This window comes from Eucalyptus grandis, chromosome 1 (assembly GCF_016545825.1).
Source record: "Eucalyptus grandis isolate ANBG69807.140 chromosome 1, ASM1654582v1, whole genome shotgun sequence".
Classification (NCBI taxonomy): domain Eukaryota; kingdom Viridiplantae; phylum Streptophyta; class Magnoliopsida; order Myrtales; family Myrtaceae; genus Eucalyptus; species Eucalyptus grandis.
In genome coordinates this window covers 45,110,722-45,135,828 of record NC_052612.1, presented here as the reverse complement: position 1 = coordinate 45,135,828, position 25,107 = coordinate 45,110,722, and the positions used below count along the sequence as shown (strand labels likewise).

The following is a 25,107-nucleotide window of genomic DNA, read 5'->3' as shown; positions in this document are numbered from 1 at the left end:
CTTGGGGTCGATAGCATTGGATCACAGAATAACAATATCTCAATCATCAATTAAAAGAAAATATTTTATTTCTATATGTTTCGACACTTTATATGGAAATTTATGACGAAATATATGTGATTGAGAACGGATTACCTAGCAAAAAAAAAGGCCTTTGATGCGCCTCAAATAAGGAGTAATAATTTGTGACAATATGATGTAACCGATCAAATGCTATTCCAAGCGTGGCGTGTCATCTCATTTGAGGACGTGGGTGTATCTTTTTTTTTTTTCCCAACGAAATACGCCACATGTCATTGTCACAAATGGAGAACCTGCTATTGGGGGTAAGAACGCGGTTGAGCTTGAAAATTGACTTTGTTTTTGAGTATTTTAAGGGGGTAGAAAAGAATGCGAGGAAAGCCGTCCCGTTTCCATCGGGAACGGTCTCCCTCAATTGCGACGGTTACGGACAGCGACCCCCTCCGGCGACCGGAGAAGCCTGGACGGTGACGCCGGTTTAGGTGGACCGGAAAAGCTTGACCACGACGCGTCCCCGCGACCGGCGATACCCGGTCACCTCCCCCCTCACCGACAGCCCTCCTCCCGGTCACCGTTCCCAGACAAAAGAGAAATATCGAAAAAAATAAAGCCAGAAAAGGCAACCCCATCTTTTCCCCTAAATTTAATTTATCACTAATTAAATGAAACCTCCACGTAGTAATAATAATATAAGGAAGGAAAAAAGAAAAAAAAAAAAAAGACTCCCTGCCTTTGCTTTTTTTAAAAACGCGAAATCTTCCCGCACTGACTGACTCCACCGCTACGGCCCCCCCTCATTTTCCTCTCTCACGTCACGCTGTCTTTTCTTTCTCCGTGAAAGTAACTGTCGGGAAAGACAAGCGCCGTCCCCATTCAAGCCGTCGCTCTCGGAGCACGAGGGACATAAGGCAGCACCACCCTCGTCGTCTCCTTCTTCTTCTCCTTCTTCTTCTTCTTCTTACTCCCCCTGGCGATCCCGAGGCGGCCAGCCATTGTCTCCTGGTTCGAGAGATCTCGGAAGGAGGAAGCGCCCTTTTGGTCCTGGTCAGTCCAGTACATCTTCTTCTTGTCCTTCTTCTTCCTTCTTCTTCTTCTTCTTCTTCTTCTTCTTCCGTTCTTTACGCCGTCTTCGACGGTTCGTGTCCGGCCTTTTTTGTTTTTGTTTTTTTATTTTCGGTCGTTCGCGTACTGGATTTACCGTTTGCGCTCGCGCATTCTGGCTCTCTCCCGTTTTGGTTTTTGTCGTGCTCTGTTTCTGGCGGATTTGGAGGTCCGGTTCGCGGTTCCGCTCGGTTCTCCCCGTGATTTCCTGCGTTGAAGTTCGGTGTTTGCGTGATTCTTTCGTTCTCTCGCGGTGTTTTTTTTTTTTATTTTTAACGGTCTGTATAGACATTTGGATTGTCACACTGCTGGGTTGTCGGTGGAGTTTTAGCGGATCGGACTTCGGCTGGACTGTTACTCGACCGTTGAGTGCGGAACGCTTGCGGCGATTGTGTCGTCTCATGACTTTGCTTCTGAGTACTTACGATCGCCAGAATTATAGGTCTCCGTAATTCTGCGGATGCGAGGAGCGGTTCATTCCGAAATCGCACCGAGCTTTCCGGTTTAGATTAGAGTTCTCTGTTTGCTATCATCGGATCCTTCGACTTCTTTTCCTTTTCTTCTTTTTCTTCTTTTTTTCTTTTTTGGGGGGGGCGAAATGACTAATTCAGAGTTGCATTGCGTCGCACGAAGTAAAAGCGGAACCGTGTGTTTTTCCGCTGGTCAAGATCAGAGATTGCTTCATCAAACGATTGGACCAGTTGTGCAGTCTTTGATGTTCACGTACGACTAATTTGATGCTTTTCACTGCCGATTAATGGGGCATTGAATAGGGGAACCTCGCCTCGGGGTTTGATTGGTCAGTGGGTCCGTCGTCACAGATGGTTTCCCTGAATTATTTATTTTTCGGAGGGACGCAATTACTGCAAGTGCAATTCTTGTGGTCCTGCCCCGCTGGGGTTGTTTGCTGAACTGGCACTAAACAGTCGTCGCTGCCTTTTATTGTATACGAGAATTCGTTTACTTCACATACGCAAGACATCCGAGTGTAATTACAAGATCCCAATTGTGCTTAGACTGCTATCCAAGATCCAAATCTCATTTTGATGTGGTTCGTTGATGGAGGGATTTTGTATTGGTTTTAGTGGTTTTGCTGAAAGCTGGGGAAGTACCAAGTGGTGTTAGCTAGTTCCCTGTTTCCCCCCTTAGTCTAGTGAGCTCCATCTCTTTATGCACTTTACTTAATCTGGGGAGCTATGTGAAATTTTATGATTTTGCGACTTTATTTGAAGAGAAGATGTCATATTCCTTTCCTGGTTACACTTTTTACCTGCTTATGAGCAAAATTTTTGTCCTGATTCCAAAAAGTCTCGCTTGTGCCGTTTGCGAGAAGCTTTTAGCAAAAGATAGCGTTGACAATTTATCTCTTAGACATGTTTGTGTATTATGTTATTTGGACATCGTTGCGGCATCTTGTATGATGGGACTCATAAACGGTTCCGTATTCTTTTCATCTGCTTGTTGATTACCTTTTTATTGCTGAATTCAGATAGCCAAAGCAAGAGCCCGAGGAGGTGCTCCTGGCTTGTTAGGCTTGGAGAAGTCTCTGATGATTGATTAGGGTGGGGTAAGTGGTTTACAATTCTTCACAAGTCCAGTCCTTGGCATGCCTGTAAGTCTTTTGTAAGCTTCACATTGCATTTTCTGTTGGTTATATTTGTGTTGCAGTTGGGAGGATAAAGCTAGAAATGGAAAGCAATAAGAAACGAACTCCAAATAGCAGTCAAAAAAAGCGCTCCGAAAGAAATGATAAGAAAAACCAAAAGCCACGTCAGGAGAATGGCGTGAAGGGTTCGAATGCCAGACGAACAGACTCTAAAGCTTCAACTGGTAGACCAGGTGATTCCAGGGCAGGTCCTGAGCCTGCTGAAGTTTATGAAAACGTGGTTATACACTATGTAGATGATGCCAGCAGGATTGAGGATGCAAATGGTAATGCACAAATTCCAGTGTTGCCTGATGAACAAAACAAGGATGAAACCTCGGATGACCATTCTAGTGATCTGGAGAAGGAATCTTGCCAGGGAAAGGAAGAAGGATCAGACGCTGAGACTGTTAAAGATTCTGTATCATCTCAAGGAGATTCTGTGACCACTGAGGAGGAAAGATCTTCATGGAAAGTCGACAAAAGAAAAAACAAGACAAGCACCACAGAGAGCTCACCTCATGAATCAAGAACGAAAATTGACCATGAAAACAATAAATCACAGTCCAAAGCATTGCAGAGTACCAATGGGAAATCTACAATGTCCAGGAAGGAGACTTCTGGAGTTTTTACCAAAAGTTTATGTAACGGTGACCCTGGGCATAGAGATTTTCCTACTAAACCTTCATCAGAATCTTCTGAAGGAGCAGATGACAAAAGTACTGAAGAGATCAAGGAAGTTGATATATTAGATGAAGCCTCAAATGTCACTCAAAGTGTTGGAAGTGATGGTGATGCTTCTGATGCTGGAGAAAATGAGCGGAAGGATCAGGCTGCTTTGGAACAAAAGATCGAAGAAATGGAGATGAGAATTGAGAAACTTGAAGAGGAATTGAGAGAAGCTGCTGCCCTCGAAATCTCACTCTATTCTGTGGCACCCGAGCATGGGAGTTCTGCACATAAAGTTCACACGCCTGCTCGACGTCTTTCTAGACTCTACATTCATGCTTGTAAGCATTGGACTCAAGACAAGCGGGCCACTATAGCTAAAAACATCGTCTCAGGGCTTGTCTTGATTGCAAAGTCCTGCAGTAATGATGTCCCAAGGTACAAAAATTTTATGGTTTAGACTGAAGGAAATCAAAAGTTTCTCTTGCTATAATTAGCTTATTAATCTTCCTCCTTCTTTGTGTCTCTTAAGGTTAACCTTCTGGTTGTCCAACGCCGTTGTGCTGAGGGAAATCGTTTCTCAAGCATTTGGCAGTTCACATAACTCAAGCCCTTTTACAAGGTTTGCTGAGTCAAATGGGAGTGACAAGAAAAGTGAAGCCAAGTCTATGACGTTGAAATGGAAGGGCAATTCTAACTTCAAGCAAACAACTGGCTCTATGCAGTTTCTAGAGGACTGGCAGGAAACAGGAACCTTCACGGGTGCTTTAGAGAAAGTTGAGATGTGGATTTTCTCCCGGATAGTTGAGTCCATTTGGTGGCAGGTATGTATGACCTGGATAGACTGTCCTTTCTTAAAACTGAAATAATGGTGTAGTAAGATTGCCAGGATAGCCAATAAACTTCCATTTTCAGCCAGGGAGTTGATAGACTGATTTTGAGCTAGTGTGTCATTACTATGTTGGATAAAAATTGCTAGTCATATAGGTCAAACCATCTATTTATCCATTTCCAATCGTTGTCTGTTATCCAGTCTGCTCATGATATTTGCATAAGTGGCAGAGTTTCTGATATGTTAAATTCTATTTTGGCCGTTGTCTTCCATGCAGGCTTTCACTCCACACATGCAAACACCCGTTCAGGATTCATTTTCCAACAAAAGCGCGGGGAAGTTGCTGGGACCAGCATTGGGTGATCAGCAGCAGGGGAATTTCTCTATTAACTTGTGGACAAATGCTTTTCAAGACGCTTTTCGACAGATGTGTCCTGTTAGAGCAGCAAGACATGAGTGTGGTTGCTTGCCTGTATTGGCAAAGATGGTAGGCTTTAGTTGACAAATTTCTAAGCTGTTTGATATTGACCTATAAATTCACTTTTTTATGTGGGCTTTAACTGAAGGCTGTTAAAGTTTCTTCCCTTTGCTTCTGAGTCGATTTAACTGTTGTTCTTTTGTCAGGTAATGGAACAATGTGTTGCCAGATTAGATGTGGCAATGTTCAATGCCATTCTTCGTGAATCAGCTTTTGAGATACCAACAGATCCAGTCTCTGATCCAATTGTCGATTCCAGGGTACTGCCTATACCAGCAGGACACTTGAGTTTCGGATCTGGAGCTCAGCTTAAAAATTCAGTAAGTATTTTAGCCACTTTATTTGGCAAGGACTTCTCACCCATGCATGAAATGATTCCAGATTGCATCATCATCAACGCCAACGTAAAGAGCATGCTTATACTTATGTCCAAGCATGATCTTCCCTTTTCTGTAATATCATAATTACTCAATTTCGGACAGCTGAATATGATTACAGCTTTTGAAATTGTTTATGCTTAAAACAATCTGATGATTTTTTTCCCTATGAGATTTGAGGAACATCATCAAATTGTGATGGATGTCTTTTTGGTACAATCTTTTGGCTTTGTTCTTTGTCATGGTGACACCGTATAGTTCTTGTGTCTTCTAAAATGCCATTGCATGGAATCAAAGGCTTTAGATGCCAATTCTGAACACAAGGTCCTGCAGGTTGGCAATTGGTCTAGATGGCTAAGTGACATGTTTGGCATGGATAATGACAACCCTGCTGAAGAGGATCAGCACAATAACAAGGAGGAATTTCAGCAGGGTGGTGATAGTGAACTTAAGTCCTTCCTTCTTCTTAATGAGCTGAGTGAACTTCTAATGCTCCCAAAAGACTTGATTTTAGATCGATCAATCAGAAAGGAGGTAAGAACTTTTGATATGGCACTTTCAGATTTGATGAATCCTGTCTGTGCATATCTTAACTTCCTAATTTTGCCAGGTGTGTCCGACGATTAGTCTAGCTCTGGTCAAACGGGTGCTCTGCAACTTTACTCCAGATGAGTTTTGTCCAGATTCTGTTCCAGGAGCTGTATTGGAGGCACTGAATGCCGAAGTATGTTTTACTTTCATTTTGAACTGCTCTAGTTACGTCTCTAGCATAAGCTGCACTTAATTGCTACCTGTAAGATCTCTTCGCATAAAAATATTCTATGAGAGGAGAACTATCCATTTGTTATGGTAGGTTTCCAATGACCAATCACATGCTTTTCCCTTTCCTCATTGTCCCTCTGAAATGTAAAAGGATGCCAGGCACATGGGACCAATTGCTGTATTATTTATGAAAAATGTTAAAGGTAGTAAAAAAATTACTCAGTGACGTGGCAAGTTTTAATTGAATTTTGAAACAGGTGAGACCAAACTATTAAGACGTTGGTTTGTATGAGAACCCAATACTAACTTTCCATATTACTTAGTAAACCAGTACCGGTAAATTTCTCTGTACCTAGCAATTAGCATTGCTAATAAATTATCACCACGTATATGCCGATTTATATATTCTGCATTGCAAGTCTGATTTATTTATAAAATTCCTGCATAAGAAGCCTAGGTCCAAGTTACTGACAATTCTTTAATTAGTTACCTTTATTTTGACAATTTTGCCAAACAGTTGAGTTTTTTTTGTAACAATGGCAAGATTCCTGCTGCTGACATTGTTCTTTATGGGTCTATACTTGTACAGAGTATTGTGGAGCGGCGAATTTCTGGAGAAACTGTGAGAAACTTTCCTTATACAGCTGCTCCTGTTACGTACTGCCCGCCTTCCTCTCTTGATGTGGCAGAGAAAGTTGCAGAGGCAGGAGTCCGTTTTCAGTTGTCAAGGAACGTGTCTGCAGTGCAGAGAAAAGGGTACACAAGCGACGAAGAACTTGAAGACCTGGAATCTCCTCTCGTGTCTATAATGGATAATATGTATTCATCTCCGACTACCGTTAGTAATGGAAATGGAAATGGGAAACTAGTGGAGCGTCCTGGTTACTCTTTGATGAACGCAAGATATGAACTCCTTCGAGAGGTCTGGTCCGAGTGACCTAGGGTTCATGTATATTCCGATTCCCTGTCAAATGTAAAGGTGCATAAGATAAAGTTTTATATCCATGAAAACGTAGAGAGTGGAGGAGATGAAAAGTGAAAGCTTTTCATGAGCTATCTGATACAACAGATTTCTTGTATATTTGCCGCAACTTGTGAGTTTTACACAGTTCAAGATTTCTTTCATTTTGTTTGTCTGTTTCCATTTGCTATCCAAGGTATCCTTGCTTCAAAAAGAAGTTGTACAGCTGAAATAAAGTCAACCGGCATAAATTGCATGAGATTGCTATTCGCTATTCTACAGTTTATTCTTGTGAAGAAATCTCTTCCTGAATGGTTATATTTTGAGTGAAACATGATATGAGACATCTAATTCTGCTTATTTCTATCGATCGTGACTTGTAATAATGTTCGATGCATATGGATGACAAGCCCTATAATCTCCGTTGAAAAAAACACAGCTGTGAAAATTGAGAAGGCTGCTTCGCAAGAGTCGGACTTGCTGTGATCGAGGAGAACTTTATATCTGTGCAAAATAGATTGATTCCAAGGATGAACTACTGAAGAAGTAACTGCGGCCTTTACAACAATTAGATCAAGTGTGATAGATACTGATCATTAATCAGATGATTAGTTCAAGCCTTGTAGAACTATCCCTCCATCTTGCAAACGCTTCATGTTACCACAATCGCGACGTCAACATTTGCTCCACAGCGAATTTCAGTTTCCTCCGCATCCTCACGAGATGGAAGACGTTTGTTCGCTCTACACTTGTTAATCATGTCAAGTATCCACGTGTTTGCATTCACGAAAATGAAGATGCCATTCTTCATCTGAGAGAAAGTTCTCAGGCGTTCTTTTCCAGACCATCAAAAATAAAAAAGAGAGACATGCAGAAAAAAGTCGAATTTACATGCAGTGACTTTGGCTTTAACGTTCACACTGACATTGGGTTCTCTGAGGCAGAGAACTCCAAACTCGGAGAGCTACCCTTAGAACCGTGTAACTGAAGATTTCTGATGACTTCAGTCATTGATGGTCGTTTCTCCGGTGCCACAGATGTGCAGCGCAGAGCGATCTCCAGTGCTCCCAGCATTTCCTTTTGGGAGGAGCTTGATATCTTGGGGTCAAGAACCTGTAGAGCCCCGTTTGTGAGGTTGATTTTCCGTCGAACCCACTTCACGATATCAACAGACTCGGCCAGCTCCTTTTGCTCTGCTTGTCGGCCAGTCACTAGCTCCAACAACACAACACCAAAGCTGTAAACGTCCATTTGCTCAGTAGCTTTCTTGCTGTATCCACATTCTGCATTCCAAGAACGAAATGAGTTGAGCGATTTGAGATCTTCTGGAACCATATAAATAGGCATATATGTTCTGTTAAATGAAGATATATGGATGCAACAACAAACGCGATGAGATTTTAATCATGAAGACCACGGAGATATCAATCAGTTCTGGAATCCAAAAAAGGCATGCCTAACTCAGGACTGCTACTTGTTTGGCTTGAGCTAATGAAGCATACAATTGTTTAAAAGAATGAGGTGAACATATAAACGGAAGTCTTGTTACCTGGTGCATTATAACAAGAGGAAGCTAATTCTGAAACGAGTGTTGTCTGAAATGCTGCTTCACCAACAACTCGGTCAAGAGCAAAATCAGTGAGCTTGGGGTTAAATTCAGCGTCCAGAAGAATATTACTCGACTTGACATTCCTGTGAAGTAAATGAGGAACGTAATCCTTGTGCAGGTATGCCAGTCCTTGCGCAACTCCAATGGCAATCCGGAATCTAAAGCTCCACTGAAGCTGAAAGTCTGACCTGAAAAGTAAGTCCCCCAAGCTACCACCAGGCACAAATTCATAGATTACAAATATCGACTCATCAGAGTGGAAGAAACCCAGAATTTTAGCAATGCTTTTGTGCCTAGTTTTAGCTAATATCTTGATCTCAGACTTCAGCGCTTTAGAAGAGTGGATTCCAAAATTAACCAACCTTTTCACTGCAATTAGTTCGCCACTAGGTAGACTTAGTACATACACTCTTCCGAAAGCTCCACCAGCTCCGGCAGCAGTTTTCTCATCCATTCCCATGATCAAATCCTGCTCGGTGACTCTCAGAGGATAAAAGAAAACCGAACGCCAAATGCCCGTTTGCTGTTTTTGCTTTGATGACTTGTGATACACGAAGAAACCAGCAGCTACAATTAACACCCCAACCCCCAAAGCCACAGAAATCAGGGCATATGTCAATGTCGTAATCCTCGTCTTGCGGCGGCTCGGTTGGTCATCCAAACATGGTGTCGATAATCCCGGCCCACAAAGCCCAGGATTTCCTTGGAGAAACGAAGCAGGAAGACCTGAAATTAGAGCATATGGAACCCTCCCAGAGAGCTGGTTGAAGGACACATTCAGGAGAGCAAGCTTCAAGTTTTGAAACTGTTGTGGAATTGGTCCAGTGAGATTGTTAGCCGAAAGGTCGAGGTAAGTTAATACCGATAGATCTGCGAGCGATGTGGGGATTTCCCCGGTCAGACTGTTGTCTGCCAATGCCAATGAAACGAGCCTCCTGCATTTCGTCAGCTCTGGGATTTTACCAGAAAGAGCGTTGTGCGAAAGATTTAAATGCTCATAACAGGCGAATCGCAAAAATTTGGAGGGATTTCGCCATGGAATTTATTTAAAGACCCGGAGAATCTGTATAAGCTCTTGACCAGACCAAGACCCTGAGGAATTTTACCAGTGAAGCTGTTGTTATCAATCTGAACTTGTTCCAACTGTGTAGCCTTTGACACCGAATCTGGTATATCTCCAGAAAACCTATTGTTTTCAGCCCTTACCACTTTAATCTTAGGCAGTGACCATAACCCACTAGGAAAATCACCAGAAAAATCATTGTTCTGAATTTGGAACTTCTCTAGATTGAAGCACTCGTGGATAGACTCAAGCACCGACCCATTAAGCAAATTTGTATGGAGACTGAGTTCTGTAAGACCTTTCGCGCCGCAGATACCATCAGGAAATGGCCCCGTAAGCCTATTCTGTGAGACATCAAAAGAAACCAAGTTCTTGAGTGAAGCCACAACTGTCTGAGAAATCCCACCAGTGAGATTATTCTGAGAAAGGTCCAAAACAGACAAACTCTGTAACCCCGCAAAGGAATCTGGTATCCCACCATAAAAGCCAGACCTTTGAAGCAAAAGTTGCTCCAGCCTCACGAGCTTCCCGAAATCGTCATGAATCTCACTCACCAAATACGCATTCTCAGACAAATCAAGATCAACAAGCTTCGTGAAGTTCCCAAGAACAGGAGGCACGTTACCTGAGAGCAAGTTGTTCCCCAAGTTGAGAACCTGAAGGTCCTTGAGAGCACCAATGGTTTCTGGGATTTTTCCCTCGATGTGGTTCCTGCTCAAATCAAGAACCTTCAAGTTACTGAACCCAGCAATCTGGTCAGGGATGGGGCCCCAGATGAGGTTGTTGCTGAGGTTCAGAGTGTCCAGGGAAGTGCACTGAGAGAGCTCCAGAGGAATGGCCTGGTTGAAGACGTTGTCAGCAAGGTTGAGGTAGGACAGATAGCGAAGCTCGCATACCGAAGCCGAGATTTCACCGGACAGGTTCATGGCTTGAAGGTTGAGCGCGGTGACGTGGAATGGCGGGTTAGCGGAGCAAGAAACGCCGGTCCAGTTACAGTAGTGAGCGGGGGAGGAAGAGGAAGAGGACTTGGAAGACCAGGTGGACAGAGAGTGGTTCGGGTCTTCGATGGAGGACTTGAAGGAGAGGAGAGTGTCGGCTTCCGAGGAGGCCGTGCAGAGCATGAAGACGTGCAGAGCCACGGAGAGGAAGAGCGGGAGTGTGCAGGCTGCGGCCATTGGAGGCAGCTCTGAGAGAGTCAAAAGTTTGGTGCTTGATTCTCTTACTTAGAAATATATGATCAGCTGAACCGACCCTTCTTAATTTCGCTTCCAAAGTGACGATCTTTGTCGTGTCCGATGAAGAAGAAGAAGAAGAAGAGGCAAGAAGAGGAGGAGAGAAGGGATGTGTGGGGAGGTGAGTGGGAGAGAGTGTGACTCGGAGGAGGACGAAATGATGCAGAAAGATCGCAGCTTGTGTCGCAAGCTGCGATCTTTTTCAAGAACGTCTGCATGTCAAAAGTTGCAATCGAGTACCTTCTCTCGAAGAAACGCAAAAAGAAAAGCAAGAAAGAGAAAAATTTACGAAAGAGAAAGTTGTGCATAAAGTCATACAGCCTTTTGACATATAAGTATTCCGTGGACTTAATAGCCATATTTATAAACTAAGTTTAATTTCAACCATGACGGGATTGAAGTGAGATTACCATCATCAATGATTAGTTCGGATTCAATTTAACAACTATATATTACAATAATTTGAAAAATTTCCGGGATTACTATTTCAGGAAGAAGAAGGCCAAGTGCTTATTGTTAGCCATTTTTATTTGTTGTATGAGCATTCATAGTTAAATTTACTTGCATCTCTATTCTTCTCCTATTCACGTGATGAGGTATCAAAGAAAATAGGCGTTTTCAAATTTCTATGAAAAGTAGGGAGAATCACTTTGACAGAGAGTAAGCTATGATTAGAGAAAAAAAGAGAGCAGAATTCGTGTCATTTTGTATGGATATGATTCGAGTATGGTACTATCTTCACCGCTTTTCAATTTTCTAAATTCAAATTCTTCTTTGTTAATTATTCTTTTGTTTCGGCAATTAGGTATTGGACTAATGAACTCGACATCAAATCACAAACCACCTCGGTACATCTTCCCAGGCTTTCATTCGAACATGTGCTGGCCTCGCCTAGAGAGAGAGAGAGAGAGAGAATCGATCCCCATCCAATGTAATTAGTTTTTGTACCATAGCCTACGACGAGCTTTTTTGATGGACACTTTTATTGATTGTGCCAGCCGTCTCCGATAGTGTGGTTGTTAGAAACAGGATGAAATTCGGTCGTATTTCCTCCTCCCTTTTTATTTTTTTCTCGCATTCAAATCATTGTCCTCCCCCACTCATCATGCATCGGGACAGTCCCCCTTTTGGTTTTTTCTTAGCACTAGCAATGGCATGCCCAAATCATGCTTTGTTCCTCCTTGCATGGCCGCTTTTATGAGGTCAATTCCGCTCTAGACAAGAAACGAATCCAAAGCCCAGATAGTCAATGCCACCTTACAGATTTTGGAAACCCCTCTTTTGTAGCAGGAGCGGGAGATTAGCCGCCGTCCACCGTGCTCGGGCAAGGTCGGGCCGCGGCCATGTAGGAGATTCGAACTCACATCGGCTATGTGGTCGAAGCCCCCCTGAGACAATGACCTGTGGGGATAGCATGAAAAAGATACTTTGCCGTTGATTTGGAATTGTGTTTGACATGAGCTACCGATGAGATGACGATCAATCTTATACTAAAACTTTTTGGAAAATTCCTGCATTTTGTTATTTTTTTTGTTAATATTATGAAAAAAAAAACCCTACAAATCAGTATATTCATGATAAATTTGTCCTTAATTTGTTTCTATTAAATTTTACAATCAAATTGCTAAATTGGATAACATATGATAATTAATAGGTATACTAATTTATGATTTTAACCCTCCATGTATTTCTTAATCCACAAAAACTTATGGATGGTAAATTTATCACAAATGCACGTCCGTTTTGGATTTTTGGTGATAAAAAAAATTAAATTATGATAAATTTATGATGAATATATCGATTTAGGATTTTTTATTATGAAGAAATTATTGCTGGATAAATTTATATATATTAATTTAAAATTTTACATAATATTAAACTCTCTCTGTTCTTGGATTTCTCAGTCTGAAGATTATAAAAAAAGCTGTCAATTCCATCCATAACCTAGGGTGCAGGCCGCGGCCATAAAAGTTAAAAACGCGAGTGAGCTAAGCTACATGTGCTGGGAAAGAGACAAGCCCGAGCCAAAGGGAAAATTGCAGAGATTAGCAGGAGGCAAGAGAAAGCAGGCGTTTCAGAAAGGGAATAAATTCTTTATCAAAACCCGATGAAAAATGGCGTAAATAAATATGTAAAAAAGTATAAAGAAATAGGATTGAGATTAGATATGGGAAGAGGAATCTAAAGACGTCCCGTGAGCGCCAGAGAGGACAAAAAAGGGAAAGAGGGAGGGAGGGATGGGGGGGGACTACTGCTGACTGCTGAGTTGAACTGTGGACACGTCGCACGTGCCAAAGTCAGCCCCTTTCCAAGGCATTCGCTGAGCTAGGACTTTCTGTATAAAATACGATATAGTGCGACTAAAGTACACAAATAAAAATTTATTATTTAGGAAAAACCTGCAAATTTAAAAAAAAATCAAAAATATTTTTATATTAAATAGAAAATTTAGTCAATGAAAAAAATTTCATTAAAATAATTTTAATCAAATATTCTTAAATGAAAAATTATTCAATTCTTTGTTAAATATAAAATTTAAACCAATATATTTAAGATAAATTTACGCAAAACTAATATAAATTTCCATGTAGATTTGTCATTCAATTAAGTTAATATCATGTATCATTAGAATCGGTAATTTAAAAAAAAAATTATCAAAGTTAACGGAAGGTAAATATGTCGTTAGTACACAAATTTGAGATTTTTTTGTGACCCAAAAGTTGGTTTAAGGTAGAGTGATTTTTATTGTGTTAACTCTTTATTTTTACAAGCATTATAAATGATTATTTTTGAAAAATATTTTCTAAATCTTAAATTTTATACGAAATAAATGCCCCTGAAAAATCATCTCTTTATGATTTGATTTTCATATATCTCGCGGCGTACGTTTACTTTCTCCGAATGGACGCGTTGGGAACCGATTTTACGAAAAATTGGTCTTGCCTTTTTCTTTTCCTCTGGAGGAATTGATTTCCATTTATTAGTGTCCAAAAGCACCGTTGGAAAAGGACACGGGCATTTATCATGAGGGGGAAATTTCGTGCTGAAATCGTGTAGGGAAATTGGCGTGAAGGATGGGTTAAACAGGGAATGCAATAATTGACTCGGCCGGACCTACAAAGATACGGAATTTTTTTTCGTTCGGACTTGGGTCGAGCGGATCCCGGCGAGTTGCGGCTGTTGATTTCGCGAATTCGGTAAACTACAATCGTCGATTAGGCGAGCCTCGCGTGTGTTTCAAAAATTAGGCAGGCGGTACGTTAATTTGTACAGTCCCGAAAGGCACTCGATGTGTTTATCTTCTTGAAAGTTGACTTTTCTTTCTAAAGAGTCGTGAAAAAGAAAAAGGCGCGACATTCCGGTGAAAAAGACCTATCAAATGGCACTCTCTCTCTCTCCCTCTCTCTCCCGATGCCAAAAGTGAACAACAAAAACTTTGCAACGCCGCTCCCATGTCGAAACTTCCTAAACCGATTTAAGAAATCTCACGAATTAATTAGCGAAGGCTTATAGATTTTCATGGGCATCCTAAAACATACGATTGCCGTTCTTGATGAGTGGAGTCAAAGCAAAGTTCTCTCGCCATTTGTCTCTCTCGGTCGCACGTCGGACGAAAGAAACGACATTTTGCGTCTCTGGGTCCGTGACTCGTGCGACTCGAGGAACGTCGAAAAGCATGTGTGGTCAACGCATTGACAATGTATAGGTAGGCTCCCAAAAGCCCTGCTCCCTGTACTGACCATCTCTTCCGTAAAAGTCATTCCACTTTTGGTTTTTGTATCTTGCGGAATGCGATTTCCCTCGCTCGTGAGTCAACTTCTTTTCGGGTAGCAGCGGCAACAGAGAGAATCCGAGGGGGGAACAAAAGGAGGAGTGGAATGGCACCCTAGGATTTCTCATTATCGAGATTAATATTATAAAAAATTCCAAACTATACTTACTCTCACCAACACTCTCTAAACTTACTCATTATGAAACAAATACAAAAATTTTATCATGAAAAATCCTAAATTCATATCAATGCGGCTTTAGATTGAATTGAGATGGATCGTATATATTACCCATGCATAAATTTGAGTTTTTTCACTACATAAAAAAGGTTGATATAGTGGCCAAGTTTAGAATTTTTGATGACGCAAAAAAAAAAGAAAAAAAGTATTGTAGTGAGTAAAATTTAGAGTTTTTAATATTATTTGCCCATTATATAATAACAAGGATTTTAAGAAATACGACGGAAATTCTTCATTTTCAACACACTGTCTCTCTTGGAACATTTACACAAATTCGATTTTTTTTTTTTAATCTATAATGGGTTTTTGCAGCTGACGATCAATTAAAAAGGCATCCATGTGACACTGGGAACAAGTCATGGGTATTTGTGCGAGTTTGTTTGGGGGGGAATTCCCCAAGTCCCGAAAGGTAATCACCATCGTGATTACAGTGCCCGCTTTTTGTCTGTGCTGGAACGAACCGGACATGGGCTGGTGCCGGGTGGTGGGGCATGGAGAATTAGGAGAGTTTTACCACCGTCGAAAATTATACATTTTGCAGCACTTATTGCATTGAAGAAAGCCATGAGAGAATTTCATTATTGCTTGCACACACTCTCATCAATTGCCCCCTACCTATTTTTGCTTTTTACGGTGGAGTGTGGGGACGCACACTACTACTACTCGTCCAAAGCTTTTGCCTCCCATGCTTTTAACTATAATTCTTTTTTTTTAATTATCTTGACTCACGTAAAATGGATTGAATCGTTACAGATGATTGGAGCAGGACCTTCTCTAACAAATACTTGGTTCATGGGTAGATTGGACCCATCTCTATTTGGCGAAGGTGGATAGTGAACATTGAGATGAGGAATTAGATAAGTTTCGAAAAATGCCATGTATCTAGGATGGTGGTAGGGGGCAAAAAATGGATCGGAGTACACATCAAGTAGGGGATATTTTTGGGTGATATGGTTCAACGCTCAAAAGAACAAGTTCTTTATTTGGCGTAGCCTCTGCCATTTTTTTTAGTCTTATACCGATTGAAAGAGACTCTATTGAATGCTTGCCGTCAAATGATTGCCATTTTGTGCGATTATTGGGAGTATTTCTCTTGGGAGCTTGACCCATTGCAATGGGCCCGATTGTTATGCTTCCTTTTTCATCATCCGGGCAGGTAAAAATCATTGATATTCATCAAGCGAGTGAACTAAAAAAAAAAAAAAAAAGAGAAGAAATTAAGGATCCGCAATGGAACGTCCAGAGTCAAGAGGTTCGTGTTATATTTTCAAATGACCTTACCGGCTCTTTTGACTATAGCATGTAAGGAAGGCATACTCGAGAGGTCAAATAAATTGCATCACTAAAGGGGAAGCAAAGATTGAATTAGGCAGTGCTTGAACACCGATGCCAAGAATGGAATCTTTGGGCGAATAGAGAGGTTCTTAGTTTAATAGATAACTTGCTAACTTTACCCACACATTACCGAGTAAATAAACATACATATATATATATATATATATATATATGTATTAAAACTCCTAAGCCTGTCACCCATTTAATAATAAGCCCAAAGATCTCTCTCTCTTCTCTCTCTGATATCTTGAAAAGGGTGACATGCTTTGGCGCACCTCTAAATATATGAAATTCGCAGCTACTAAGATCCAAAAGGATGGCTTTTGTCTTGGCCCGTCATCCATTAATACGGTCGAAAGAACAACAGTATTCCATTGCTATATTATGCAAGCATCGCATCGGGCCAGCAAGGTTGCAGCTTTTCATTCAACCACAAGAGGAATAGTAAATGGTCAAACCATTTCCACCCAAATAAAAATAAAAAATAGTCAAACCATTGGGTATCCTCCTTTTCTCCCCTTGTCTTACATCGATATGTCTACTCGGCGACTTTCTTCTCAGTAGATGCCAACTCGCCCTTTAAAAGCCAGTCTTCAAAGAAGAAAAAAAGAAAAAAAGGAAAAATAAATAAGAAAATAAGAAAGAAAATAGAAAAATAAAATAAAAATATTAAAAATTAAAAGATTTTGTTTAAATAATTTTTTTGTTTTGCCAAACCATTTCCACCAAAAAAAACAAAAATAAAATAAAATAGTCAAACCACGGGTAACCATCTACTCGGCGACTTTCTTCTCAGTAGATGCCAACTCGCCCTTTAAAAGCCAGTCTTCAAGATTTTGTTTGTTTTGCTAAAAAAACGAACCATCGAAAAATACATTTCTAAAAATAATCATTATATTACTCGAAATAACTCATCAATATAAAATGTTGTCACATACCTAAATATTTTTTATTTGTGCATTTGTGATACAATAAAAAAAAAAAAGTTTTCACATTATTAATTTTTCGCAAAATAAATTAAACTCAACATCCTTTTAATGCTTTTTGCTAATGAAGGGGCATCGTTATGGCACCAAAAAAGCTTGAAACTCCGCTGCGATCATAAACTGACTTCTTCATTTTCACGGGCTGAGCTATGTCTATGTCTAATTAGGTAAAAACCCAATCCAAGAAAATGACTTAATTGGAAACAGTTCGAATTAGGGAAAGTGCACTTGTTTCGTGGACAACTTTACATTGAAAGAAATGATCTTGTCCGAAATCCATTTTCAAGGAAATCGATCATTTTTTCTGTGTTTGGCTGTGAGCATGAAAATGAGAGGAAGTGGTTTTTGAACATTTGAATTTTATGTACGGAAGTAGGCAGAATTATGTAAAGGAAACAATAAGCTATAAATGCCTGCACAACTGGGTGAAGATTTCGTGGATAGTTGAAGAGCCAGTAGAGCGTTGGGTGGGATTTGGATGCAAGGAAACACGAGAGTGACTTGAGTTTGCTGTAATCATAATGCATCACTTGATTTGTAGTAAAAAAATTTACTGCACCATTCGTAAAATAGATCATGTCGTCCAAACTATGTAAACTTATTGAGCAATTTATTTCCTTATTACATTTATTTATATTCGATCACTTGTTTTTGCAACATGTACTATACTCAAAAACAAACAAGTTGGATCGTCCAAAAGTGATGTTGTGATATGCTTTTTACATGAGAAAATGTCCTCAAATCATGCTTCAAAACGTGAGCTAACAGCTAGCGTGACGATATTCACAGAAAAGTAATACCAGCATCAGACTAGAACCTGACCCTTCAATCCGACTCCTTAATTCTATATCTTACCGAGTTTTTCTGCCTTGACAATAGGGTTTCTTTTGGTTAGAGCAGCCCGGTTAGCGGTCCAATAATCAATGGAGCAGTCATGCTCATCAGCGTGGCGATGCGCCGCGCAGAAAAGGTTGCCGCACCTGCAGTTGAACCCGGTCAGACCCACGCGTTTGCGGCATGCAGTGCACCTATTAGGCCCTTCCTTCACATTCATTCTGAGATTTCTGAATAACAATGCAGCTGAATTCCCAGTTGAAGTCGATTCTGGTAAACTAGTGATTGATGAGGCTTCAACATCCACTGCACCACTGTGCACGTCCCTTGCACCAGCAACTGCATGCTCCTTCCCGCTCTCACCAGAGCTTGCTGCACCAATGCTGGTGGTGGAGGAAGAAGCTGCAAGCTCAGCTTGTTCTCGCTTCTGCAGCATGTCCTTGTGGCACTTGGAACACATGTTTCCCATGGCTGCACTTCCGAAGAAGCCGCAATTGATGCAAAGGATACAGCCTTTTGTACTCTGCCATCCCATCCCGTTGGGAAACTCCATAGCTTCCAACTCCTGCAAACGGGGGTAAATCATTTGTTGATGAAACATGAATTCCCACTTCTTTTATTGACATTAAACAGAACATTCCAAAATGAATTCTGATAAGGAATTAAAACGACGGAAAGCTCCCAGGCATTTTCAGGTTAGCTTTAATGTGAATTGGCAGGAGTCATCAGAAGAACCCAAATAAGTTTTAGGGACAGACCAGATCCTTCATCTCTCTCTCAGACCCAAAAACAAATACAAGAAGGGACAGAACGAACATGTGCTTCTGCCTTCTGGAACCAGCACAATACACTCTGGATATTAATTAAATCATCGATTGCCTTAACTAGATCATATGACAGTTTCCTTTATACTATCATGCCAAGGGCTGCATAGAGACGGTAAATTCTGTTTATTAATCATCAACAAAGCCCCCCTCCCTTTCACATAGACCAGGGCGAGAGACGAGTAGAAGCCCACAAGGAGCTGAGTGCTGAGAGCACAACAGCTTTGAGATGATAATTGCATTGTTTACAAGCAAGCATCACGCTATGCATTACTATCCCCTAGATGTAATATTCAGTGTAAAGCATGCAAGCCGATAAACAGAAAACCATGGATCCCGAGAAGTAAATTGACACAAAAGCAAACAAATATTTGATTAAAGCCCCATTTCTTTTTTAACATGCTTTGCTACGGCACGGGCAAACTCTTCTGATGGTTTCATGAGGCAATTTCGCCTTTTCAGTTTGCATCTTCCAAGCCGAGAAAGACTTAACTCCTCGATTAGCATCATTCCCCAAGACGCTTTTTCATTCTTAAGAAACATCAATGCCATCTCTAGAAATATCTTTCCCTTGTGGGAACAGCATCGGACTTGACTCCAAGCATATTATTTCATCCTAATTGTCGCAAACAGATGTATCTTAGGCAGATTACATGATCAAAACTTTCATCTTTTTGAGTCCTTCGTTTAGGGGAGAAACAGATATAACAACGAAAACGACAAGAATTCTATGTCAATCATCACCATTGATATGTACTGTTACGTAAATGGCCCTTAGCTCAAGATGAAGGCAAAGAAAACACGCCCAGGATCGAAAACACGACACCCCTGCACTTCAATACATGTAACAAGACGCAGTCTTTTCTATTCCTACCAACCCGGCAGAACACGATATAAACATAATTCATGCCAACGAATCCGAACCCAATGACATTTTGGGATTGCAATTGCAGCCTCTTCACATGGACATGGTACTGCCTTTCGTACCGTATACTGACATCCTGATTAACCACGAAATCACGCCAATCGCCATCAACCAAGTCACGCGCACACAAGATTGTTAGCAACGTAGGCAAGACCAGTCTGCGGGGGGGAAAATATAAATACTCAGAAAGAGAGAGAGACCAATTTCGTCGTCTTCGTTTCGGCCAATCTTGAGCGACAAATCCAACCAGATCACCTGCAACCAAGATGAAAACTACATTCGATGTGGAATTCGGGATTTAAAGCAAAGGCAATCCCAGTACAAGCCAGACAGCGAAAAGACACTAGAATTTTACAGCGAGCGAGAAGAATCCGCAGGCGAAGCAAAGAAGATGATCAAGCGACGATCGAACTATCGAGCGATGGCTTCTCTCTCTCCTTTTCTCTCTCTCTCTTTCAAACTCACTTGGCGGGTTTTGTGAAAACTGAACGACCTAAGCAAATCGTCAGTTATATCTCTCTCTTTTCTTCTTTTTTTTTATAGTCTTTTATCTTGTTTTCCCCACCTTAAATCCTTCAATTTTTCAGAATCGCAGAAACAAATTAAATCCTTTCAGCCGAGTGTACATTTTAGCTTTCGTTGTTTATTTTTTTTCTAAGAAAAAACCTGATTTTAAGATTAAATGGCATCTATCAACCCTCAGAGATATTTTCTTTTCAAATCTTGATCATGATATGATTTTATTTTCATGACATGTTATGTGAAAGTCAAAATGTCGATTGATTATCATCTTTAAGCTCCTCATAATATGGCCTCTTTCCTTTCTTGAATAATTCTTGCTTGAATTGGGAAAATATGCAGCAATGTTAATATGTTTTCAGAATCAATAATAAAAAAAAAAACCTAATGTATAATTTTTCTCGCGTGAACTTATTTTTTGAATGAAGCAATGCATAAATCACATGTATACAGTGCGAAGTAAGTGGACATCTGCGCAAAACTTAGTAAAATTTCAGCACTTATTTTTCAATTATGACGGAACTTCTTGAGCACGTAATTTTTTTTATTAAGGATTAGTCTCTTATGATTATGCTTAGAGATAATTACCTATAAATGCAAAATACTATAATATTTAGGGCAGAAGATAAGAGTGCATTTGGTTTAGCTTTTCTAAAAAACTTTTGGTCTTGAAAATCTCTTTGGAAAATGTTATTGACAACTCAACAAGCCTTTGGCCAATTACTGATATTGGAAAAGTTAAAAGTCTAAAACTAGTAGGAGGTTTTTAGTATTTCACCAAATACTGAAATTAGTTTTTTTTTTAATAACCATCCTCACTAATTCATTAGTTTTTTAGTTTTGCCTCTTCATGTAATTGTTCATCTTCTTTGTGTGATAGCGATCGATAGAGGACAAATTAGTGGTCGATGATTTCCTGTGTCATGCGTCGCTTAGGTCGCACGACCATCTTTGAAGATAGCTGGAGAGGTTGGGTGACCTCAACCGACCAAGCACTGGCAATGGTAACCAGTAAATGATTAAGTATTTTTTTAATAAAAAAGATATAAAAATTATAGTCAAAGCCCGTTATAAAAGGTTTTTTTGGCCAAACATTCCTTAAATCCAAAGTTTATTCTTGCATTCCCTAAAAGGATTTTGATCTTCAGCGTTTGTATTACAACCCAAGCATATTTGAAAAGCTCAACTAAATGCACTCGAAAGCCAAAGGATTTTGATCTTCAGCGTTTGTATTACAACCCAAGCATATTTGAAAAGCTCAACTAAATGCACTCGAAAGCCATTATCAATTCCCAAATCCCATTCACGCCATTCCGGCGGGAAAGAGGGTAGGGCGGGCGAAGGAAAACCCGCGAAATGGCGGGAACAATTCCGGCGCCGAAATATTAAAACCCGACGAAACCGGAGCCCTCCGGCCTCGCCCTCTCCCTTTCAAATCCCTCTTCCAAGTTCCCTTTCTTTCTTTCTTTCACGGCAAGCAACCGACCGACCGAGCGATCGTCCCTCCCATCTCGACCTCCGGTTCGGCTTCCCAGGCCACGCAGGCATGGGGCGGAAGAAGAAGGAACCTAGGGCTCCCCACGACGACGACGACGGCGACGAGACACGCGGCGGGGATCGCGCGGAGTCTTCCGCGGCCGAGACGAGCTTGTACGAGGTGAGCTTGGGAAAACTCTTGCGTCCCCCCTCCCTGTCTTTTGCCTAGGTCGTGGTTTTGGGATGGATTGATGGGGATATGATGTTTGGTACTCGTGATGCTCGATCGGATCGGATTGGATTGGCGTTTTCCATGGTCGAGTCCAATTTCGGAGCTCCGATTTCTCCTGTTCTCGAGTTCATTACTCTTGCTTGGCGGGGATGGATAATTAAGGGGCTGGTGCAATCTCTAGTAGGGATTTTGACCTAGGATTTTTGCTAATTAGGTTTAGGTTTCAGCGCTAATCACTGCTCACATGGTGAAAGCGGAGGTTTACTTTAGCTGGGAGTGCAGATGTGCATGATGAGTAATTGCTTTAAGCTGAATGACTCAACTGTGCAGTTCAAGAGAAGATGCAGTATTTGTTTTTTCATTTCAGTTGCTGAGAGGATGCTGTAAGCTTCATTCGAGAATTTCAATGTTGGAGAGCCGCTTAGAAAAGGAACTGATAACGAAACTGAGAGCTGCTTTGCCGGTTCATTTTCCTAGTTTTCTTTTTCATGTTCTTAGATGGTTAGTAGAAGTAACTTTTGAGCTTCTGGAACTTCTCTTGATTGGCATGCTGTCATTTCTGATGCTTCGTTTCCACGGAAGCTGATTACTCTGTCCACGAGGCAACCGTCAGGATCAGTTCTTTATCTTCAGTTTTCCTTAGGAAGTTTATGATCTGAAGCACTCATTAGCCTTAGTCTGGTACTTCCGGGCAAGTAAGCTTCCTCTTTCTAGGATCACGTTGGCTGCATAAGGATCAGAAAAAAGGATATGTTCATGTATCGGGAATAAGAGTGTAATGCATTTGCCATGTTTTGTAGCTGCATTTGCTTAAGGGTGAATGGGAGGTTATTCAATGAAGATGTTATGCATTGCAGATTCTTGGTGTTGAAAGGACAGCAACTCAGCAGGAAATTAAGAAGGCATACTATAAGTTGGCCCTGCGACTCCATCCTGATAAGAATCCTGGTGATGAGGTCAAGTTAATTACAATGCTCCTATGTCTTAGAGAATTGAAATAGTTTCTGTCGGACTAGCTCATGCAATCTCTAACTCCACTTTGTTGTAATTTGTCTTGTTCTTGTTTCATCAGGAAGCCAAAGAAAAATTTCAGCAATTACAAAAGGTGATCTCGATCCTAGGTGATGAAGAGAAACGGGCATTATATGATCAGACTGGCTGTGTTGATGATGCTGTGAGTTCCACCTGAATCTCTGCAGAAGCATAATCACAAAAAACAGGAGAGAATTAAGTCTCGATCTCTATCTGATAGATAAATAGCTGCTGCAAGCAAAGAGAGAAATTATGTTACTTAGTTGAATATATGTAAGATAGCATGGTCCATAGACTCTGTGCTTTGAAATGGCCTAGCTAAAATGTGACGAAAGATGATCAAATTGTGATATACTTTAAGCCCAAGTATAATAGTTTATATTATTGGGCAGTTAGAGTTTTCTTTCATTATTGCGAGTGTTTTTTCTCACATCTGTCTTCCTGGTACTTAGGACCTTGCAGGGGAAGTCGCTCAGAATCTGCACGGGTATTTTAGAGCTGTATTCAAGGTTGATCATGTTCTACCTGGAATGACATCTTTCTGATGTGAATGACATTCTCTTGCGTGAATATCTCGTTATCTGACATGGCTTCATCCAGGTGGTTACTGAAGCAGACATTGAAGAGTTTGAGGCAAACTATAGAGGTTCTGATTCTGAAAAGAATGATCTTATTGATCTATATGAGAAATGTAAGGGTAACATGAACAGGTGGGGTTGATATGTCCTTTTTCCTCTCTTTTTTCCTTTCTTATAGATGCCTATCTTACATAAAAGTATTTGAAATCTTTTGTATCTTTTCCTTCACAGGCTTTTCTGTTCGATGCTCTGCTCAGATCCCAAGCTTGATTCCCACCGCTTTAAGGATATCATCGATGATGCAATAGCAGCAGGTTGGTTTTTTGACAATTTGATCTCTTATTGACTGTTAGATTTACTCTTAAACCTCAGTCAGAATTTGAGACTTCAAGCAGGGCTGGGCTTCATCGTGTTTTATGGAGTTTAATAACAGTGAGTTCAATATGTAAAAAAAAATTTCTTTCACAATGATAAAATTTAGCACAGGTTGCTCATTTACTTTTATGGAGAGCATCCTTTTTTCTGTCTTTTTATGTTTCTAAATAATGCTGGTCTGAGGATACTGGTGTTTAGTAGCCTAGATCTTATGCGTGCTTGATAATGTAGCGTACACTATCCTGTTATAGTGCTTATTGCATGCTTTGTTTCTCTGTGTCCTACAGGAACGTTGAAGACAACCAAGGCATACGAGAAGTGGGCAAAGCAAATTTCCAAAACTAAACCACCTACGGATCCTCTTAGAAAGAAGGGGAAGTGAGTGACACAGCTGCACTGGGCTTTCTATTCTACATGGTTTTTGTTTCGATTTCTTGACTGTACTGTTAGTAGTATGTTCTTTTGAATTGGAATGCTAACCTTTCTTTCCCATTTCTTGATAGAGCGAAGAAGTCAGATGATCTTCTTGCAATTATATCTCAGCGCCGTAGCGAGCGAAAGGAGCATTTTGATTCCATGTTTTCATCTCTGGTGAATAAATATGGTGGTGGAATGCAGAGTTCGGAACCCAGTGAAGAAGAGTTTGAGGCTGCAAGAAAGAAAATTGAGAGCCGAAAGTCTGCCAAAAAGTCCAGGCAGAAATAACAGGAACATGTGATGTAGCTTTTGATTGGATTAACTGTGTATAGCTTTGGTTGCTTTGAGCACTCTCTTATGCTCCTAATTTCTGTAGCCAAAATTGGTGTGTTTGATTTCCCCTTTGTTTGGATGATATTTTGGGATGACAGATGCTCAATGCACTCTTGGTTTGTTTCCTTATCTTCTGGCAGCGCAAGAACTAGATTTTTCTACCAAATGGCTGATCATTCTCCAGGGGTTCATTTGAACATTAAAAAGACTGCCAATGAATGTTCAGCAGCTTCTAGATGAAGAAAAACTAGAGAAGCTCAAGTTTTGGATTATGAATATGGTTTTATTCATTCTGCTTTCTTGATTTCATCAATGCCACCTGTTTAATTTCGGTCTATCGCATAAGGTGATGGCATGAACGAATTGTAGTAAATATTATTTTAACATGAACTCAAGACATCGTTGATTATCCTTGAGAGATCAGTTTGAGTTGATTCCATATTTATGCTATCCTTGAATAGAGGGGGGATGTACATATGAT

General features: G+C 40.6%; 4 protein-coding genes across 7 annotated transcripts; 2 read left to right on the top strand and 2 right to left on the bottom strand.

Annotated features, from left to right (window-relative positions):
• The first annotated feature begins 819 nt into the window (after window positions 1-819).
• Window positions 820-7,120, top strand: LOC104445437. Its single transcript, XM_010059354.3, has 9 exons — window positions 820-1,065; window positions 2,612-2,689; window positions 2,791-3,874; window positions 3,969-4,260; window positions 4,546-4,755; window positions 4,893-5,066; window positions 5,457-5,657; window positions 5,734-5,847; window positions 6,475-7,120. The coding sequence occupies exons 3-9, from the start codon at window positions 2,811-2,813 to the stop codon at window positions 6,820-6,822; spliced, it is 2,403 nt and encodes an 800-aa protein (XP_010057656.2). The 5' UTR covers window positions 820-1,065; window positions 2,612-2,689; window positions 2,791-2,810; the 3' UTR covers window positions 6,823-7,120.
• A 257-nt stretch (window positions 7,121-7,377) lies between these two features.
• On the bottom strand, window positions 7,378-10,969 carry LOC104445429 (probably inactive leucine-rich repeat receptor-like protein kinase At5g06940). The gene is given in 3 exon segments (XM_010059343.3): window positions 7,378-8,129; window positions 8,396-9,445; window positions 9,448-10,969. Coding segments are annotated over 3 exon segments (2,664 nt in total). The 5' UTR covers window positions 10,694-10,969; the 3' UTR covers window positions 7,378-7,761.
• A 6,799-nt stretch (window positions 10,970-17,768) lies between these two features.
• Window positions 17,769-20,143, bottom strand: LOC104445398 (zinc finger A20 and AN1 domain-containing stress-associated protein 4-like). Of its 4 annotated transcripts, none has more exons than XM_039310378.1 (3): window positions 20,020-20,143; window positions 19,847-19,937; window positions 17,769-18,480 (listed from the first exon to the last, which is right to left on the bottom strand). In XM_039310378.1, exon 3 carries the CDS (start codon window positions 18,466-18,468, stop codon window positions 17,926-17,928), a length of 543 nt encoding a protein of 180 aa, XP_039166312.1. In that variant the 5' UTR covers window positions 18,469-18,480; window positions 19,847-19,937; window positions 20,020-20,143; the 3' UTR covers window positions 17,769-17,925. The 4 variants fall into 4 exon arrangements, with proteins under 4 accessions (XP_039166312.1, XP_039166306.1, XP_039166320.1 ...); XM_039310372.1 differs by having other exon boundaries at window positions 19,865-19,937; XM_039310386.1 differs by having other exon boundaries at window positions 19,847-19,919.
• Window positions 20,144-21,468: 1,325 nt separating this feature from the next.
• On the top strand, window positions 21,469-24,755 carry LOC104445406 (chaperone protein dnaJ 6). The gene is made up of 8 exons (XM_010059298.3): window positions 21,469-21,840; window positions 22,749-22,847; window positions 22,964-23,065; window positions 23,376-23,432; window positions 23,524-23,633; window positions 23,733-23,815; window positions 24,164-24,254; window positions 24,380-24,755. The coding sequence occupies exons 1-8, from the start codon at window positions 21,730-21,732 to the stop codon at window positions 24,579-24,581; spliced, it is 855 nt and encodes a 284-aa protein (XP_010057600.1). The 5' UTR covers window positions 21,469-21,729; the 3' UTR covers window positions 24,582-24,755.
• The last annotated feature ends 352 nt before the right edge of the window (window positions 24,756-25,107 follow it).